At 42.2% G+C, this 21,638-nt stretch overlaps 1 protein-coding gene across 2 annotated transcripts in view; it reads left to right on the forward strand.

The window, feature by feature from the left end:
* Positions 1–21,638, forward strand: part of CNTNAP2 (contactin associated protein 2) — a 2,759,350-nt gene that overhangs the window by 1,467,898 nt on the left and 1,269,814 nt on the right. For both annotated transcript variants that reach the window (XM_069211508.1, XM_069211509.1), the window contains exon 9: positions 10,897–11,046. In XM_069211508.1, coding sequence (XP_069067609.1) covers positions 10,897–11,046 — 150 coding nt within the window. The remainder of the gene's footprint in view (positions 1–10,896; positions 11,047–21,638) is intronic.

The raw sequence follows: 21,638 nt of genomic DNA on the forward strand, positions 1-21,638 counted from the left end.
ATTTTGTAGTGTTTTCATTAAGTTACTGTGTGTGTTGGTACAAATACTTTACACCTAGCACTCTGAAGTTAACCCTACTACTCTGCCAAGCTACCAAGGGGGTAAGCAGGGGTTAGATGAGGGTGATTCTCTTTTACCCTGACTAGAGTGAGGGTCCTTGCTTGAACAGGGGGTAACCTGACTGTCAACCAAAGACCCCATTTCTAACAGTACCCTAGTCCCAAGTGTGTGATACAGGTGTGTTAGGTACAAATTATTGGTTTAAAATAATTTTTCTTCACCATGCACGATATTCGCGTGACTCTGAGGATTTTTGAAAAGTATTTGCAAATATGGGAACTTTTGAAAGAAAAAACACAGAATCAGTCATGCACTAATTCATTCACTCATACATGCACTCAGAGACTCATGCATCCACTTACACACCCACTCAGACACTCATGCACCCCCTCACACCTACTTAGACTCACACACCCACTTTCAAACCCACTCAAACACTCACCCCCCCACTCACAGATCCACTGACAGAGACAGGCCCTGTGGTCAACCTGCACTGCCCACAGCCAAAGGACGTGCATGGAGTGGGGTGGTTATAAGGGCCTGGCTGCAAGGCCTGCTGTGTGCGGCGGGGGTTGGAATAACTTATAGTAATGACATTTTGCTTTTCATTAAAAAAACATTGAAATCCACTGAAAAAACAAAGGTTACAGGAACTTTATAGTTAGGTTCTGAATTTACTCGTACAAAATCACAGAAATTCAGCAGTTATAGTTAGAATTATTTTAAGTAACTATAAATTGTGCCATAAGGTAACTATAACTCGCGCCATCGCCATGCACAGCTAATTACTCCACATATTATATCATTGATAAAATCTTGTATGGCAACTTTGGTATTACATTTGTAACACAATTATTAATAAGAAAACTGTGCGTGGCAAGGGAGCGAGTTATAGTAACCTTAGGGTGTGAGTTTTAGTTACTTAAAAGAACTCTAACTATAACTGATAAATTTCTATGGTTTTCTACAAGTCAATTCAGAACCTAGCTATAACGTCCCTGTAACCTTTCGTTTTTTCAATGTACATATATATATATATATATCTGTATATTGCCACAGTACATACCTGTGGAGTTAGGGAAAAAAAATCAGCATAACTTTTGGTAGTCTGTCCTTCAATATTGTGTCCCTAATACTATTGAGATTCCCACTGCAATATTGTGTGGACACACCTAACTATTCATGTTTGTCCTGGGTAAAATATTTGATTGAAATTCATTTGGATCACAGTTGTTATAAAGCAATATAATCATTGATGATGGTGATGTGTATACCTTCCTCATTTCTGAAAATAGAGTTTCATTTTTCAGCAAAGGATGGTCTGGTTAAGTTCTTAGTCTATCCTGTGAAGGTTCCTCAAAGTGCAAGGGTGCTGGAAAGATGCATCTTCTAGGCTGTGTACAGATCTGCTATGAACTGACAACATCCATTGTAGGATTAGGAAAATGTGTGTTTTTTAAGAAACCATTTACTAGCCTTGTCCTGTTTATTAATTTGTGAAGAGGGGGATAATCAGCCTTGATGTGTTTTGATTGTTCCGGTCTTCTATGTCATTTGTAAAAATCCCTCAAGTTAATATGTGCTTGATAAATCTAAGTCAACCTCACACTGTATTTTTGTCTCTTTCACATTTTGATCATCCAATTAGAGTTATTTGTATTGATGACTTATGAAACAGCAAGGAACTCTCATATAATTTGTCACTCAGGTTGTCATCCTGCTGGGTTGATGGAAGCAGGGCCTTGATCCCACAATCTTTACTGTATACCACACAATTTAGATTTCTCTCTCATGTCAAAGATCCTTTTCCCCCAGCACAGTTGCTGGACCCATTGGAGGTGCTGGCAGACACAATGCCACAATGTTCTGCCATTCCTTATATTGTTTCCTGTTCTGCTTTCCTGCTCTTATCTCATGACCGAGCATACAGAACCTCTCTGGAACGCACTTCTGAGTTTAAAGAAGATATTTATTGTTATTATTACTTCACCACGTGGTTCCTAAGAGACAAAATTAGTAGATTGGAAGTACACGTTCAAAAGTAGTCGCATCAATGAAAGCAAAATATATCAAAGTACTTCTCAGTTGCAATGTACACAGCAAATACATGTGATTATATTATAGCATAACTTCAAAGCAAAGCATAAAAGTCAAAATTGCATCACCATAGGGCCTATAACTCAGCGTCATCTTTCTGGGGCTTCAAGTTGATGACTCCAGTTCTACTGCGAGAAAGAGATTTTCTACCCAAACGGGGACAGGCAACTGACGTCTGGTTCCTGTCTGAAGTCAAGATAGTAACTCAATCTCTGTTGCCCGGAGCCACCCCTTAAAAGCAAACTCAGTGTGAGAACCAAAGAAACCTGGAGAGTGGCCAATTCTCCAAGCCTCACTCGCTCTCGGACTGGATTGAGAGGTAAACATAAAATCTACGCGCTCTTATCAGCTAAGGTCTGGTGTGAAAAACACAGCTTGGTCTATCATGTGGAAAAACACAGCTTGGAAAAACACAGCTCATCTGCAATGTCTCGACTGCAATGTCTAACTCCACGTTAAAGCCAATAAGCATCTAACCTAAATACCAAATGTAATGTCTAATGCCATGTCAAAGCCAATGGGCAGCTAAACTGAATACAGAATGTAATGTCTAACTCCATGTTAAAGCCAATAGGAAGCTAACCCAAATACCAAATGTAATGTCTAATGTCACGTTAAAGCCAATAGGCAGCTAAACTGAACACAACATGTAGGGCCAGATGTAAGTACAAAAGAATTTGCGACTTGCAAATTGCGAGTCCTTCCGACTCGCAAATTGCAACTCGCAAACTGGTATGCAGAAAGGTGTCTCAGACACCTTCTGCGACTCGCTATTGGGTCGCAAAGACCCACCTCATGAATATTTATGAGGTGGGTCGCAGTTTGCGACCCCATAGCGAGTCTAGGCACTCACGGGGATGGTGGCCTACTGGAGACAGCAGACCACCATGTCCGTGACTGTTTATGAATAAAGCAGTTTTTTTTTCTTTTTGCAGCCCGTTTTCCTTAAAGGAAAACGAGCTGCAAATAGAAAAAATACCGAAACCTTTTTGTTTCGGTTTTTTTCAGAGTAGGCAGTGGTCCATTTGTGAGGCGCAAAAGGCTACCTACATCTGGCCCGTAGTGTGCTACTGGTGAACATTGAGCAAATAATATGTGCAGTGGTGAAACACAAAGTCATTGGTCAAACACAATTAATAGCATCACATTTCCTAGGACAGATTCCAAAAGCCACAGATTTTCTTTGGAAACAATATAACTAATAACCCCCATGTACTGAGATTGTTTCACAGTGCATGGGACACATTTCAGGACTTTTCCTGCCTTTGACTCTGATATAGCATTTTCATCATCTGTAGGAATCAATGCTCTTTGAGGTGGATGAATCTTTGGATCGAGTAACTGGCGTGGTAGAACCACTAACACAAATTCAATACAAACCCAATTAATTTAAACACCATGACCAATGTGGCCACAGAAGGAAAACTGCAGTTGAAAATAAAATTAAGACATTTATTACAAACCCAAGCTTAAAGCCATATAGGTAACTCACAAAACCAGGTTATAAAGATACAGAATCACCAAGGGTTTCCCAAAGCAACAAAATAAATTCAAATGAATTAACATTAGAAAAACTAAGCATTCAAGAATAACAAATCACAATATCAGCAAGAATATTTGAGATACAGCAACCAAGCTCTGTTCTGAATTAGCAATCAGCAGATAATTCAAATTATCAGAGTCATAAATGTAGCGGGGCAGTGAGAAAACCCTACAACTAGCCAAATAAGGGAAATACATGTGTGAGACGAAACATATGCGGGCAAAAGACAAAAAGCACAAAATGGGCAAAAATAATTTGGAAAAAGATAATCTTGGACTGCAGGTTACTAGCTAAAGTGGTAAATTTAAAGGGAAAGCGTTCGTATATCAGAAGCTCAATCAAGAGTCTTCTGAAAGTGGAATGGAAAATATTTCTACGTTTCAAAGGGGCATCTTAAAGGGCACAGGCAGAGAGGAAGATACCTTTCAAATGGGCACAGCATAAGGGAATTCTTCTTCAGCAAAGCACCTGCAAGCATCTGGACAGCATCTGGCCAAAGTCCAACTGGGCACTGTCATATCAAAAGCAACAAAGCATTCTAACTCACCAAAGGGATCAGTCCATGTCACGTTGAAAGGGCATCATCCATCCCATGACTCCAAATTAAAGCATACTCATTCTTTTCCAAGTCTTCCTTGAGAACATCTTCCATCCGTGTGATTCCACAAAGTTTGCAACAATTGTATACTGTGTCAGTCCATGTTCCACAATGTCCTGTTCTCAAGGATACTACAATATATTCGTCTATACGATAGGAACTATTACCAAATCTAGTCTTTCCATGAGAACTTAACCTAAGAGAAACTTCACTTTACGAAATGAATCAGCACTTCTAGCATGATCACAAAATGCTAGCTCTGCAGGCCTTACATATGCTAATACAAGAAATCATGACCATAGATTCAATTAATACATTTGAATGAAACACGTTATATGGAACTTATAAATTCAGTATGAATAGCAATTCATTAATATGAATAATAAATTTCATTTTAAACAAGAAAGATTTGTTTATACATTTCATTAAATGTGGCAGAGAAGTACATTTCTTTAATTTTTGCACACATTTTTAATTTATTAATCATTAGAAATTCAATATCGTTTTAACATGTACGATTAGTCTAAAGTCTAAATTACATTATAACATTCATTTTATTCTCTAATGTGTAATTTAATTCAAATACCACCTAAGTTGAACCCTGTAATACATGCAAACACACATTTAAATTGCATGTCAATTTAGTTTGTATGTTTGACTATTAATACTTTGATTAACATAAGGCATAAACTGTCACAGTTTGATGACTCGAGGGACTCTACTAAATTTAGACTACATCAACTTTCATGGTGTACATGGCCATCTTGGCCCCAATGGGCACCCTAAATAGGATGTTCCTTTATTCGCCATTCCCAATAGTGTTGTGTCCACCGCAGGGTTTTCCTGATGGTTGAGGTGACTAAAGCTCTGTTGTTGAGAAAACCACATTCAATCATATCTAAATTAGGTGGAGAAACAAAAATGTATGTTAAAGTGACATCTGTCAATTTACGGTGACTGCCCTATGACTTCTTCCAAACAACTGCCATTGTGCTCCAGCCCCATCTGATGTGTTCACAGTTGTTGAAGAAGCATGTGGTGTTGATCTGCTGTTGAAATTCAGTATCAAAAGCTTCTTCAATTATTTTACTAACAGATGGTAGGTGATCGCTGATTTGTTCAGGTGTATGATGCCTTTCTTTTGTAGGGTGAACATTTTCCTATTATTTGTGGTGCTATGGAAGATGACTAACATGGGGAAAACAATTTGTATTTTGAGAAGTGGTGCCAGTCCTTTACTATTGAGTAGATTTCTGATGGTCAATCAGTAGTTGTCATCTTCTCCGTAGATGCCCTGTGATCATTAAGAATAGTTAAGAGAGGATATCAAAGAGTGGAGCCACTTTGGTATGTTGCACTGTAGGAAGAGAGAATGGTAGTATTGTACCTATTTGGTTTTGTTGATGTGTCTTTTCTCTGAAAACTTTGTGTAAGTACCAGCAAGTGTCTATCACTTGTGATAACAATGAATTCCACAGTAGGATGATGAACATTTGAGGGCTTTCGCAAGTGTTTTTTTTCGTGATCAAAGAGGACAACACAGGTATTTTGAATGGGGTGTCTACACGCTGATTTGGTAACTTTTAGTCCATTTAATTATCCAAGGATTAAAATATTAACTATATGTATTGTTTCTGGAGAGAGTTCTTCAGTGTAACAAGTGGACAACGGGTTAGTTTCATTAGGAAGTGGATGAAGACATTGGATGTAACAATGGTATGGAACGGAGTCAAGTAGCACATTTATGCTGCCTATAGCTAAAATGGTGGTGAGATGGTGTGTAAAAATATATATCTTATTGGTGTGCTTAATGGTGTGCTTAATGGCTGTATCTGAGATTTAGCCATAAAATGAGTGGTTAGGGGGATGAAAAATGGCAGGTGAGAAGTTCCTTATCAGAGGGTCAGTAGAGAGAAAATGGCCACTCTGTTTTGTATATGGGTACACTTCTTTCCAATGACAGTTTTTTCTGCCACCCTCTATGAATACTGTGTTATGATTGTATAATTCCAATGTTTCTAGGGAAAACTCTCTGCCTGAAATCCAGCAACCATCTACCTAAATTGTGCTGAGCATATGTTTTGCTTCTATCCAAACCTTTCTTGTTGACGGTGCCTGAAACTACTTACGCTGAGTTTTATTGTATGCCTTAGAGGCACATTTATCGCCTGACATTTACTCCCTCCAAAATCACACCTGCATTAACTCAGTGTTGCTAAACATGCATTATTTTATTCCTAGAAAGCATTATCCTGGTTGCCAAATGCCCGATATAAAAAACCCACAAACCAAACATCTATTTCTCCAGCCCCAAAGTTCAAAGATGTTCACACTGCAGGATCAGGTTAATCTTTTTTGAAAAACCACACTCATAACAAAACAAGCCTAATTTTATGCCAAGTCTCTGACAAACCACAATTTCAACCATGCTCATCTGAACTGTTTTATAATCACGAACGGCAATCTATGTATCCACACAAGATTGAAATACCATCAACAGAGGTTCCATGCAGGGTCATTTAAGTACATACTACTGGTTTGATGTATTTAATAAATCACAAAAAATCCAAATTACAATAAATGTTAAGCATAATAACCATCATCATTACCAGCAGCAAGATATTTATCCACAATGTTGGACCTTTTCTGTAGGGTCATCCCCAAATGTTTGCCTTCCTCCTTTGGTTTTCTGAACCAGTTTTGTTGACTTTTAAGACTCTGCACAATTTGCCACTGCTAATTGTGCTCTCTCCTTAATCTTGGTCTATTTACTTGTAAGTCCCTAGTAAAGTGGTGCTATATGTTCCCAGGACCTGTAAATTAAATGCTGCTAGTGAGAATGCAGCACTAATTGTACCCCCCACATAAGTCTCACATCTGCTATAACAGCCCGTAAGTGTAGTGTAAAATTGCTATTTTGACCTAGCAAAATGCATTTTTTGCCAGGTCCAAACCTTCCATTTTAACATGTATAAGTCACTCTAGGTTAGACCCTGAACAGTGCAGAGGGCGGTGCGCAGTGTATTTAAAAAGTGAGATGTGTACGTTTAAGATGTACATCTCCAGGTAGGGAAACATTCTTAAATGCATTTTTCACTACTGCAAGGTTTACCTCTCCCACAAGATAATCTAGTTTGATGTCTAAAGATTTGTAGTTTAAAGTCCTCTTTAACTGTGAAGTCCAATTTTTAATCACAATTCTGAAAATGTCATTTTTAGAAAGTTGAGAAAACCTGACACCTCAGGGGGGTTGAAACCTCAGACGTTTCCTCCACTTCAAAGTGGACGCCAGGTATAAATTCTGGACCTCGGACCAGAAGTCTAAAGTACACTTCTGGGCCTGTGGACTCTGCCAAGAAGAAGGACTTCTGTGTGGCTGAATAGACTGTAACTCTGCTGGACTACTGCTCTGAAGGACTACTGTCCTTCTGTGTTGACTTGCTGCCTGGGTGAAAAATACTTTACCTTCATATGTTGAACCATGGACCCCAGAGAGACTCCAATGGCTGGTGGGCTGGCTTCCTGACCAGAGCCTCAGGGACAGAAGACTTCCAACAATCTTGAATCCAGCACCTGAACTCTGCCATCTGTGAGTCCTGCCTTCCCAAGTGGTGTCATTCCAGTCCTGGACCCTTGGAGGTGGGCCGGAAGGTGTTCTGCCAGCCCCTCTGCAGATTCAGGAGAAGAGATGCATCTCCTCCATGGCATGATGCACCTTACGCAGAAATAGTGAATCACATTTGCTGCTTGGCACAGTGCCCTCGGAATGACGAATTGCTTCTGCTGTGTGGATCTTTCTGATGCAAGGACATCACAGCACCCATCACAGTCCATCGGAGCTGATCCAACGTAACCCATCTGAACCACCGCTGCATGATGCACCTCCACACAAAGAAATCATCTCCCTGGAACTACCGCAGAATGACTCATCTCCTTACCCAGACCTCACATCACCTCTGCTGCTCAATCCATCCTCAACATGGGACTCTGCATCTCTTCACAACCACATTTAAGATACTCTTGTTCAGCGAGCATAACTGGGTCCCTGTAGCCAGCCTGCACTCCGTTGCGGCCAGCCTCCACTTGCGACTTTGTCCTGGCCCAGCACGACCGGATAAACACAGCTTTTGCTTTGTGCTTTTTGGCACGATTTTCACTTAAATCTTTAAAATTGCATATCTCTGGATCTGCTGCTTGGATTATGTTGTTTTAAGGCCGTGATTTATTTCTTAAAATTTACTCTTTTTTCTAAGTTGGTGGGGGATTTTCCTTGTGTTGTGTTTTCACTTTATTATTGTTTGAAGCGTGCACAAATGATTGCCTCTAAGTGGAGCCTGACTGCTCTGTGCCAAGCTACCAGAGGGTTGAGCGCAGGTAAATTTCCCTGTGACTTCACCCTGACAAGGACTGTAGTTAGTGATTGAGTAGGATTCCACCCTACTCAACCAGTATCCCAATTTTTTGCACACGATTAGACAAATTTAAATTGAAACATAGATACATAAATAGGTGCTCGATGTTCAGTAGAGTTCACACTGTCATAAATCAAAATAAAGTGCAAAGCAATGCATTTACACCAAACATACTCATAGTACAGGAGACCAGTAAATATCGTATAATTAAAACATAATGCCCCTAATTTCAGTAATCAAATTTCAATGACATTTCAGCTTATAGATTAATGATAGGTCATGATCAGTGCTGTTTAGGGTAGAACATGTGATAGGAATGAAAAAGAGGTAACAGTCTCTGTTTAGAGTTAATGTGATGAAGCTTCCCAATAATTAAAGAACCGCAAGACAGCCTAAATATTGGCATGGTGCATTGATAGGCTCAATTCAAAGGAACACATCAAAAAGCATCATAGCAGCATGTAATCATCACTGTTTGCTGCTTCTGCAGCTTTTAATGAAGAACTTCTATAAATACATAACTTGACAGTTACGGATAATCAGACAAGAACTGGCTCAGCACAACCAGTTCCCCGCTGGTGCATCATTCCCAAGTAAAATTACCAAAAGGAATGTAATCACTTCTAGTATTAGTAGGGATTAAAGCAGACCACAGGTTCTTTTTTCCTTTTAGTTTTTTATTTCAGTAATTAAAGTTACAAATGTATATTTCTTATTTTCAAAACTAGTATTTATTAGACAATAGTATTTTTTCTTTGGCATACATCAGATATGTTTCTTAGACCATCCCTTCATTGGCTGTAAGAAGATTGATTGGTTTAATCTGAAGAATACAAAATACTGTTGAATAAAAACTGTTTTGAAGATAAGAAACATACAAATACAACTATTAATATTGAAATGGTAAATCTAAAATAGAAAAGTACTCATGAATTGCTGTTATCTTTACAATGCCTGGAGGTGCTTCCATTCCTTTTGATACATTTGCAATAAATAAATGATGGTGTTTCACATGTGAAGGCTAATGATGAGTATAATTTATATTGTTAATTCTGCTACTTGTTTGTGTGTGGTGGTGGGTATGATGTGGATGAGGCTACTGAGTTATAACTTTGAGAATAACTGATAGGTGTGGTGAATTTGTAGGTGAGTGTGAGAGTGGGGATTGAGTGGAGTGTGCTTGAACTCAAGACAATGGTGGGGACTTACATGAAGTGTGCATGCATGAAAGAATAGCAACACAAATCTTGTGACCTAAATATTGAAAACCAAAGTAACATGAAGGTAAATATATAAAGTTAAGTATGGATTTCCTATTCTTATCTACTCATCTATGTCCTTTGAAGGTACATGTATTGTCAAGTCAGTTAAATATGGAGTTAAGCTAGTAAACCTTAACTTATCTTTATCTACTTACATTCAAAATATTTTGATAAATGATATTTCATCCATGAAAGTCTGATAGAATGCCTGAGAGGTGACTAGAAAAAATAAGAAACATTTCAACAGTAACTTACAGAACTAGTAGTTGACTAAACACTGAAGGCCTCAATACGTGTCTTGCGGTCCATGGACCGCCAAACTCACAGTGGCGCTCAGACCACCGCCGAAAGGGTTGGTCCGACTGCCCTATTATGACCGTGATGAAGCGCCATGGTCAGCCGACAGCCTGGTAGTGTCAGCGGTCTCAATCCTCTGGATCAAAAGTCCTGTTTCCACCAGCCTTTGCATGGCGGTCCCGACGCCATGCAAAGGCTGGTGGAAAGCAGGTGCCTGAGGTCCCATGGGGGCCACTGCACTGCCCATGCAACTTGCATGGGCAGTGTAGTGGCCCCCATGGACAGTCCCATTGGGCTTTTCACTGCCCGATTTACGGGGAGAGAAAAGCGTGACGGGTGCTGTTGCACCCGACGTACCGCAACATTGCCACCGGCTTGATTACGAGACAGTGTCAATTTTGTGATGTTTTCCCTCTGAGTCGGCAGGCAGAAATGCTGTTTCCACCTCCCGGCCCAGTAGGAAACTCATAATAGGTACCGGAGAGGGATAGTCGCTTATGCGGTCATCCCGACGTGGGACTTTGAGTCAATATGAGGGCCGGAATGTTTTTGAATGCTTGAGAAAACAATGGCAAAAAACTCCAACGGTGACTTATATAATATATAAACTTTGATTCATTATTTCAGGATCTGGTCTCAATGATGGCCAATGGCATGAGGTTCGCTTTGAGGCTAAAGAAAACTTGGCTGTTCTTACCATTGATGGAGATGAAGCATCAGCAGTTCAAATTAATAGCCCACTTCAAGTTAAAACTGGGATGAAATATTTCTTTGGAGGTAAGTCAATAATATACAGGCATGCTTGTCCTTTACAAAGTACCTATTTAGTCTTCACTTATCTGTCCTCTTGTGCTTTAACAGAAATATGTTTGCATGTTCTTGTTGCCAATAATTTATAAGCCCAAAAAATGTATTCAATGGATCACACTGATCTTTTAGTGTGAGCTTTATTAGTAGTCACCAGTGTAAGTTACCAAAGCTGGTATTGTAGAAAGTCTGTGGCATTATTTGTATTGCCATCATAGGTTATTAATTGCATGGTTGCCCAATGATCACACTAAATTTGCAATGCACGAGTAAGAACTTGGTCTGGAATCTCTGCATTGTAGCTTTTCACCTATGAATTGTATAGATTTACAATTGTGGTGCTTCATAAAACCAATTAGTAAAATGCACATTACTTTACCAAAACTGTGGATTACCACAAGTGCGTGTAATTTCCCATGTGTGAATTTCAAAGGAGTGATGCAAATTCACATGTTTTTAACGTTTTAGCTTATCTCGAACAGTCAACAACAATTGATAGTGATAAACGAAATACTAACAAAGTACAACATAATTTAAAAATATGAAATACACAATATATAGTCTAGAATAGAATGGCCTAAAATCAGGAGGATATCAGTGAAACATATATGATATTCTGTAATGTTGAGATTACAGTTGAAAGTAACATTAAGGGAAAAAAGTGGAAGAAGGGGGGCTTGAGAATTGAAGAAACATGTTATCAGAAAAATGTGTACAAACCATAGTGATAAGACTATTTATATATTATCGAGAAGAAAAATCATAATATATATGTTGTGGTAAATCTGAGCAGAAAGCTATGGGCTAGGACAGGGAAATAATATGAATATTGATTTAAGGCAGTTTCTGTACTTCTGCAGAAATAAAAATGTCCTTGCTTGTAAGTAAAATATTGGAACAGAAAATTAGCAATTGGGACCCATAGAAGTTCTTTTTTAAAGCTAAAGGAATGGGAGAAGTATAATAAGTATCTAGCCTATGGATAAAACATACAGGATACCACCAGGATTGTAATGTAACATTATGACCATGCGTCCAATTTGAAGTTATTAGATGAAAGGCAACAGCCAATAGTAAAACACCTAGATTATGACCCTGAGCTAATACAGACACTACCTAAGGAAATAACTGAGAAAGAAAAAGGAATAATAAACCTTCTAGACCATGTTATTTAGGTACATACCTGTCCCCAAAATTTGAAAATTGCAGGACATTAAAATAACATAAGTTTTAAATCAGTATTTGAACAGTTACAGGACCAACAAGATGAACGTAAATCTTTAGAGAATGATTTTGAGTTCATGAGAATAAATAATAAACAGTGATAGACAAAATAAAGAGTCTGTAAAGTATTTGAAACCCTACTAGATTTATGGATTGTAAGCCAAATCATATTTCACAAAGTGATAGGCCAGCACTCCAATAAATCTCTTTCCCATGCCAACTCTGTTTTCGATTTAACCCTGTCATTGGTAGAGTGTATAGTCTACAAAGGGAACAAGCGTTGGGATTAGCAGACCATAGTGGGAACAATGTATCAGATTTAGGGGAAGACCAAGTCATCTGGGGTAATTACTATATTAAACCAATTAGAGAGATGCAGAAGAGCTCGTATTGTTGTTTATTTGTAGAGGGTGTGGAAAATGTATTTTGAAGCTCAAGAAAGGATCAAATCTGATCTTTATCGAAGAGTTGAGATGTCCAACATTTTTCTTTGTCTTTCTAAGCTTTTCAATATATAGAACGTTTTTATTTGAATATGATATTTATGCTAGATAGATGATTATTGGAAATTAGTAACCAAAAGATGAGTAGAGAGAATGAAAGGTGTTGAAATGCTACGAGAATGGGCAATGACTGGTGTACATAATTGGGAAATCGTTGCTGTAAATGATAATACTTCAGTAACATCAGAAGAGGAGAAAAGAGATTTTTCTAATACTAATCATATAGGAGTATGAGAAAGATGAGCCTAATAAAGCCAGTGGGTCAACTGTCTTCAGGAAAAAGCATAGTTGTATTGCTGAAAATGTAGGAAGTAGAGACCACCTTTAGATTTGCCTCTTTTTAATGGTGACAGAGCTATTCAAGATGTTTTCTTTTTTAGAGAGATTTAGAAAGAAGAGAATCGTTTCTTTTAAAATAATGAACTGGAATCATGAAAATGATGTATAATATCATCGGCGTCAACATAATTTCAATAGAGTCCAGTCTACCTCACCAAGAGAGAAACAATGGGTTGCATTGTGAAATGTTATCATTTAAAGTCTTATGTGCTCAAAATTGAATTTGATTGCATCTTTAATCGTCTTTGTGAACTATGAACCAAGATATTTTATTTTATATAGGATGCCAAGTAAAATCTACAGTAAGGAGCTGTTTAATACATGCAATATGTTAACATATTATTTCAGATTTGTCAGTGTTTACACAATAACCTGATAATTAGGAGAAAGCAGAAACGTGTTCTAAAAAACAATTCAATCAATCAATCAATCAATCAAAGAAATTTGTAGAGTGCGCTACTCACCCGTGAGGGTCACAAGGTGCTGGAGGGGTAGGGGAGGGGGGTGCAGGCCAGGGAATGTCACTGGTCGAACAGCCAAGTCTTGAGGTTCTTTCTGAAGACTAGTAGGTCTTTGGTTTTGCGACGGTCGGTGGGGAGGGAGTTCCAGGTTTTGGGGGCGAGGTAGGAGAAAGACCTGCCTCCTGTGGTGGTGTGCAGGATGCGGGGGACTGTGGCTAGGGCGAGGTCGGCTGATCAAAGGTTGCGTGTAGGAGTGTGGAAGTTTACTCTTTCATTGAGGTAGGTTGGGCCGGTGTTGTGGAGGGATTTGTGTGCGTGGATGAGGATCTTGAATGTGATTCTCTTGTCTATGGGGGGCCAGTGTAGGGATTTGAGGTGTGGTGAGATTCGTTCGTGTCGGGGGAGGCCAAGGACGAGGTGCGCAGCTGTGTTCTGGATTCTTTGGAGTTTGCGCTTGAGTTTGAGTGTGGTGCCGGCGTAGAGGGCGTTGCCGTAGTCCAGTCTGCTGCTGATGAGTGCGTGGGTGACTGTCTTTCTGGTCTCTGGGGGGATCCATTTGAAGGATTTTTTTAGAGTGCGAGTGTGTGGAAGCAGGAGGAGGTTAGAGCATTGATTTGCTGTGTCATGGAGAGGGCGGGGTCGAGGATGATGCCGAGGTTGCGTGCGTGGGTTGCGGGGGTGGGTGCAGGGCCTAGGGCAGTGGGCCACCAGGAGGCGTCCCATGTGGTTTTGTTGGGGCCGAAGATGATGACTTCGGTTTTGTTTGAGTTGAGCTTGAGATGGTTAGTGGTCATCCAGTTTTCGGTGTCTAGGAGAGCGGCGTGTAGGTTGGTTTTAGTGGTGGTGGGGTTGCGGTGAGGTAGAGGATGAGTTGGGTGTCATCTGCATATGAGAGGATGGTGATTCCATGTGCTCGAAGAATGTTGGCTAGGGGAATCATGTATATGTTGAAGAGTGTGGGGCTGAGAGAGGACCCTTGGGGGACTCTGCAGGTGATCTTGGTAGTGTTGGAGTGGAACGGCGGGAGGTGGACTTTCTGGTTTTGGTTGGTGAGGAAGGAGGAGAGCCAGTCTAAGGCTTTGTGGCGGATTCCTATGTTGTGGAGGCGTGTACGGAGTGTGTGGTGGCAGACTGTGTCAAAAGCTGCGGAGAGGTCTAGGAGGATGAGTGCGACGGTCTCGCCTTTGTCGACTTTGGTCCTGATGTCGTTAGTGCATGCGATGAGGGCGGTTTCTGTGAGGTGGTTCTTGCGGAACCCAGATTGTGAGGGGTGAAGGGTGTTGGTTTCTTCGAGGAAGTGGGATAGACGAGTGTTGACTAATTTCTCTGCAACCTTGGCGGGGAACGGGAGGAGGGAGATGGGGCGGTAGTTGGAGAGGATCTCCGGGTTGGCTTTTTTTTTTTTTAGGAGAGCTGTAATTTCTGCGTGCTTCCAGGGGTCTGGGTAGGTGGTGGAGTCAAAAGAGGAGTTGATTATGTTGTAGAGTATGGGGGCGATGGTAGGGCTAGCTTTGTTGTAGATGCGGTGTGGACATGGGTCGGAGGGGGAACCGGAGTGGATGGAGTTCATGTTTTTTTCCGTTTCTTCGTGTGTGGTAGGGTTCCATGTGGATAGTGTGGTGGGGTCTTGAGAGGGGGTTGAGTTGGGTGGGAGAGGGGTATGTGTGGTGGGTGTGTGTGATGTGAACATGTTGTGGATGTCCAGGATTTTGTGGACGAAGTGGTTGGAAAGGGCATCACATAGGGGCTGTGTGTGTGTGTGGGGTCTATGTTGCTGGCTTTGGGTTTGGCAAGTTCCTTGATGATGGTGAAGAGTTCTTTGCTGTTTTCGGAGTTGTTGTCAAGGCGTGGCTTGTAATGAACTCTTTTAGTGGTGCGTATGAGTTGGTGATGGGTGCGAATGTTGGTTTTGAGTGTGGAGAAGTTGGTTGAGGAGGGTTCTATTCTCCATGTTTTCTCAGCTTGGCGGCATTTGCACTTGGAGTCTTGGAGTTCAGGGGTGAACCATGGGGCGTTCTTGATGTTGCGGGTGGTGATGTGTTTTTTGAGGGATGCTAGTGTGTCTGCGCAGGTAGCGATCCATTTGGATAGGTTGTGTGCTCCTGCGTTGGGGTCGTTGGTGTGGGGGGGGTTATGGGCCAGTTGGGAGTTTAGACGTTCTGTGGGGATCTTGTCCCACATGTGGTAGGGTGTGGTGTGTTGATGGTAGTGTGTGGGGGGTTTGGTGAAGGAAAAGTAGACTCAGCGGTGGTCTGTCCAGGGGAGTTCGGTGGTGTGAGTGTAGGCTATGTGTTGGCTTGACGTGAAGATTGCGTCCAGAGTGTGTCCTGCTGAGTGGGTGGGTGCGGTGACCAGTTGTTTGAGTCCGAGGTTGTTGAGGTTGTCTATGAGGGAGGTAGTGTTGTGGTCTTGTGGGTTTTCTAAGTGAAAGTTGAAATCACCGAGGATGATGTAGTCTGTGGAGGTGAGGGCGTACGGGCTGATGCTGTCTGCGATGGTGTCGCAGAAGGCGGGGCGTGGTCCGGGTGGTCTGTAGACTAGTTTACCTCTGAGGGTGGAGTTGTTGTTGATGTGGACGAGGAAGTGCATGTGTTCAGTGTTGCCGATAGTGTCTTGGGAGCTGGTGGTGACTTTAATGGTGTCTCTGTGTAGGATGGCAATGCCTCCGCCTGGCTTGTTTAGGCGGCCTTTGCGTTGGAGTTTGTATCCCTTGGGGGTGGCTATGGCTATGTCGGGTTCTGAGGAGAGGTTGGTCCAGGTTTCCGTGAGGAAGGCGATGTCAGGTGAGTGTGTAGTGATGAGGTCCCAGAGTTCTATGGCATGTTTGTGAAGGGAGCGGATGTTGAGTAGCAGCAAGTTCAGGTGGTTATGGTGTGTGGCGTTGGTGTGGTGTGTGAGGGTGTTGTTGCGGGGTGTGTTCTGGTTGTGGGCTGGTGTGCTGCGGGGTTGGTTGGTGGGGGCAGAGTGGGTGAGTTTTGTGTTGGGGGTGTTGTGTTTGTTGAGGGTGGGGTCGCTATGGTTGGTGTGTGATGTGAGGGATGAAAAGCAGGAGAAGTGGCAGGTGTAGCAGGTGAAGGGGCCATGAGTGTGGGTGGGGCTAGATGTGGTGCATGTGGGGTGGGGGCCTGGGTTGAGGTAGTGGAGGGTGAGGGGGGAGTAGGTGTGTCTGGGAGGGACAGGGGTTCTGGCGCTGGGCGCGGTCTAGGCGCGGACGGGCGCAGACGGAAGGGGAGGGAGGGAGTGGCAGCTGGGAGGCGGGAGGACCTGTCCTATGAGAGGGCTGGGGAGTGGGGCCGCAGGGGACGCAGCGGCTGGGTTTTGGAGAGAGAAGAAAGGTGAGAGAAGAACGGAGAGTGAAGAAAGGTGAGAGAAGAACGGAGAGAGAAGAACGGTGAGAGAAAGGAGGGGGGAGGCGGGAGGGGCTACAGGGGACGCAGCAGTGGGGTTTTGGAGAGAGAAGAAAGGTGAGAGAAGAACAGAGAGAGAAGAAAGGTGAGAGAAAGGAGGGGGGAGGTGGGAGGGGCTGCAGGGGACGCAGCGGCGGAGTTTTGGAGAGAGAAGAAAGGTGAGAGAAGAATGGAGAGAGAAGAACGGTGAGAGAAAGGAGGGGGGAGGTAGGAGGGGCCGCAGGGGGCGCAGCGGCGGGGTTTGGGAGAGAGAGGACGGGAGAAGGAGGTGGCACGGAGGGCAAGGCGGGGAGCGACCTACCTGCAAGCAGGGTCGAAGGTTGCTCCTAGCTAGCGCGCCACGGCTGCCATAAGAGGAGGGGAGGGGAGGGTGGGAGTGGCAGCTGGGAGGTGGGAGGGCCTGTCCTATGAGAGGGCTGGGGGGTGGGGCCACAGAGGATGCTGCGGCGGGTTTTGGAGAGTGAAGAAAGGTGAGAGAAGAACGGAGAGAGAAGAACGGTGAGAGAAAGGCGGGGTGAGGCGGGAGGGGCCGCAGGGGACGCAGCGGCGGGGTTTTGGAGAGAGAGGAAAGGTGAGAGAAGAACGGAGAGAGAAGAACGGTGAGAGAAAGGAGGGGGGAGGGGCCACAGGGGACACAGCGGCGGGGTTTTGGAGAGAGAAGAAAGGTGAGAGAAGAACAGAGAGAGAAGAACGGTGAGAGAAAGAGGGGGGAGGCGGGAGGGGCCGCAGGGGTCGCAGCGGCGGGGTTTGGAGAGAGAGAGGACGGGAGAAGGAGGTAGCGCAGAGGGCAAGGTGGGGAGCGACCTACCTGCAACCAGGGTCGAAGGTTGCTGCTAGCTAGCGCGCCGCGGCTGCCTTGAGAGGAGGGGAGGGTGGGAGTGGCAGCTGGGAGGCGGGAGGGCCTGTCCTATGAGAGGGCTGGGGGGGTGGGGCCGCAGGGGACGCAGCAGCGGGGTTTTGGAGAGAGAAGAAAGGTGAGAGAAGAACAGAGATTGAAGAAAGGTGAGAGAAGAACGGAGAGAGAAGAACTGTGAGAGAAAGGAGGGGGGAGGCGGGAGGGGCCACAGGGGACGCAGCGGCGGGGTTTTGGAGAGAGAAGAAATGTGAGAGAAGAACGGAGAGTGAAGAAAGGTGAGAGAAGAACGGAGAGAGAAGAACGGTGAGAGAAAGGAGGGGCCACAGGGGACGCATTGGTTGGGTTTTGGAGAGAGAGGAAAGGTGAGAGAAGACTGGAGAGAGAAGAAAGGTGAGAGAAAGGAGGGGGGAGGCGGGAGGGGCCGCAGGGGACGCAGCGGCGGGGTTTTGGAGAGAGAAGAACGGTGAGAGAAAGGAGGGGGAGGTGGGAGGGGCCGCAGGGGACTCAGCGGCGGGGTTTTGGAGAGAGAAGAAAGGTGGGAGAAGAACGGTGAGAGAAAGGAGGGGGGATGCGGGAGGGGCCGCAGGGGACGCAGCGGCGGGGGTTGGAGAGAGAAGAAAGGTGAGAGAAGAACGGAGAGTGAAGAACGGTGAGAGAAAGGAGGGGGGAGGCGGGAGCGGCCGCAGGGGACGCAGCAGCGGGGTTTGGAGAGAGAGAGGACGGGAGAAGGAGGTGGTGCGGAGGGCAAGGTGGGGAGCGACCTACCTGCAAGCAGGTTGGGAGAGATGTCCTTTATTTGGAACAACATAAAAAGATGTTGTCAACACAGATAAAAAATTTTTTTGCTGCTCACCAATTTGAAATCCAGAAATGTTTGTGTCTTGTCAAATGTTGTTTAAAAAGGGATCTAATGCAATAGCTATAAAAAAGGAGATTAAGGACAACCTTGGCGTACTCTTGTAAATAAAGGGAAGTAATGTGATAGGATATCATTAAGAGAATATCATCTTTAGGACGTATCTATAACAAACATCCATTTCAGTGCTTAAAATAAGAAGCCCCAACCAATCCTGTCAAAGGCTTTTTCAGCATCCAAAGCAGTAGCAGCGAGAGGATTATCAGATGTGAATGCTTTAGTTAGGATGTTGAAAAAGATATGAGTGTTATCAGATGCCAATAAGCCTTGACAAACCCAGACTATACAGGACCAATGAGACCTGGTAAGATAGGATCAATGAAGAGTGCCAATATTTTTGCAAAAAAGAATTTAATCAGTATTTACTAAGGGATGGCAATTATTACATTGTGCAAGATCTTTGTATTCTTTGGGAATTAAACAAATCATTGCTTCCTAGAAAGGGCCTTGAGAAGCTCCACTTATGATGAAAAGGGAAACAAAAGTAAACAGTTAGGGAAAATAATTTTTGCACAATGACTAGAAAATTCAGTGGTAAAGCCATCAGGCCCAAGAACCTTTCCTCTCCGTAGAACAGAGATTGCTGTTAGTGAAACCACTTTTTCCAGTGATTCAAAGTCAATATTTAATGTTTAGGTGGATTTGATGGATTGAAAATAGTTGGATAATTTGGATTGAGAATGTTGTTTTTCCTCACAGTATACATTTGTATAAAAATTACAAATTCATTTAAAATATTGTGGCTTAGAAAAGCACGTCACTGTTATTGTCAATGAAAGATTTTATTTTAGTTCTATCTTTTCTTACTTTTAAGTAATTTACAAATAATTTTCCCATCTTATTTTGACCTCCATAACACCTTGCACTGATTTTTAATAAACATGTAGAAGCATTATTTGTAGTTAAGCAATTAAAATTAAGTTTATTGTTCATTAGTTCTTGTAGGGAAACATACTTATTGAATGGTAGTATGAGTACTTAAGTTTCTTTGTTTTATCAAGAAGTTGATTTGGTTGGGCTTCTAATTTTTTATGTGAATCAAAAATAATGATAACACTTTGAGGTACTGCTTTACAAGAATCCCATATCATTGCAAAAGAAGAGTCAGTTGTGTTATTAAGAGCAAAATATTCTTGAACCAATTAAAATGTGTGTTAAGGAAGGTATGGGCGACTGGGTATCCATATTTCAACTAAGGATTTGGTTTTAATGGCTGAACTAGAAAGTGTATGTATTTTAGTGTGAACAAATGTAACCCTAGAGCTCCTATCTAATAGGGGGTTAGTAGCCTGATTACAATCATCAACAACAATAATGTAATCATCATATTGGAGCGGTTCATTAGAAGTAGTAGTCCAAAATGTGTTATCTACAGAAACTGGGCCATAAACATTGAAAATTGTAAGTGGTTTGTTATTGACAGGTAATTTAGCAATAATTCATCTAGCTTGAGAATCATGTTCTTTGTTTATAACTTGACAAAGGATGGGTACACCATTTGTCCCCATAGCTGGAAACAAAAACATATCCAACCCAACATTTTGTTAATTCGGTACCCTCTAACTCAGAAAGATGTGGTTCTTGAAGTATTGCAACATCTGTTTTTAGTTTAACTAAATGAAACAAGGCTCTATGCCTTTATTACGGTTACCTCAACCCTTAATATTCCATGAAGCAACTCTGAATTTAAAACTAAAACAAAAGCGTGAACAATTGGTACGTCTACAGTAACAAAGCATAAAACTAAGTTGAAATGTGTGTATAAACAATGAATCAGCTGCTGGAACAAATAGGAAGTACATTTGGGAAGAAAGAGAAGGATAATCAAAGAGGAGTTTGAAAAAGCTAAATGGGGGTGGGGTTAGAATAGCGAGAACCAATAGAGCAAAGGGAAGAAAACAGTAAAAATGAGGACGCAGAGACAGTATAAGGCATACAAATTAAGACTGAAAGAGAATACAGATAAAACAAAGAGGGGTGGTAACACCAGATGATGACGGTGTGAACATCTGCACTCCAAAAGACTGTCAGTGCGGCTAGGATTTGGATTAGAAAGTGTACAAATTGGGACCACGAAGAAACAAGATGAAGACATAATATGTAAATGAGGTGTCGCATAAAGAATAGATATGTCATAGTGTAATGCCTGTGAAGACACATAACAGCAACTTGATATTATGAAATAAAGCAAGCAAGTACATAAATAAGTAACTTTCAAAGTCTCAATTTTTTCTCCTCCGTGTTGCTAAAGAAATGTCCTAATAGTCGCTGGATCATCCGTATAAGTCAACTTAAATAAACATGGGTAGATGAGACCATATCTGGAATTCATGGCTCTGAAAACAGGGCACATATCCAGGAACTACTTCCAACGATCTGCTGTAGCCTTTGCTACATCTTTGGAAATGAAGAATTGTAGCCTGATCATATTATTATTATTATTATTTTTGCTTTAACAGCAGGCATAATTTTCAGAAGGTTAGTATATTGCAAGAAAAATAAAGTAACTGTTCTTGGTTTTCTTTAAATTCTTGGACCAAGTCTGTGTGCCCTTTGAATATTTAAATGAGTGGATGGAGGCATATTTAGAAGCTTTGGGAGAAAAGATTGCAAATAAGCGATCGAATCAGAGCCCTCAGTGAATTCAGGAAGATCATAGATGTGGAGATTTTTCCTTCAGTTTAGATTTTCTAGGTCTTCCGTATGTTTTTTGAGTATGGAGATCTCTGGCTCCAGATGGACAATACATGAAGTTGTATATTGACTGTCAGTCTTTAGCTCTACGATCACTTGTGTGTCTACAGAGAACCATTTATAATCTAAATGCTGTAAAGTTTTATTAGTCTCTACCATAGA

Source organism: Pleurodeles waltl, chromosome 10 (genome assembly GCF_031143425.1).
Source record: "Pleurodeles waltl isolate 20211129_DDA chromosome 10, aPleWal1.hap1.20221129, whole genome shotgun sequence".
Taxonomy (NCBI): Eukaryota; Metazoa; Chordata; class Amphibia; order Caudata; family Salamandridae; genus Pleurodeles; species Pleurodeles waltl.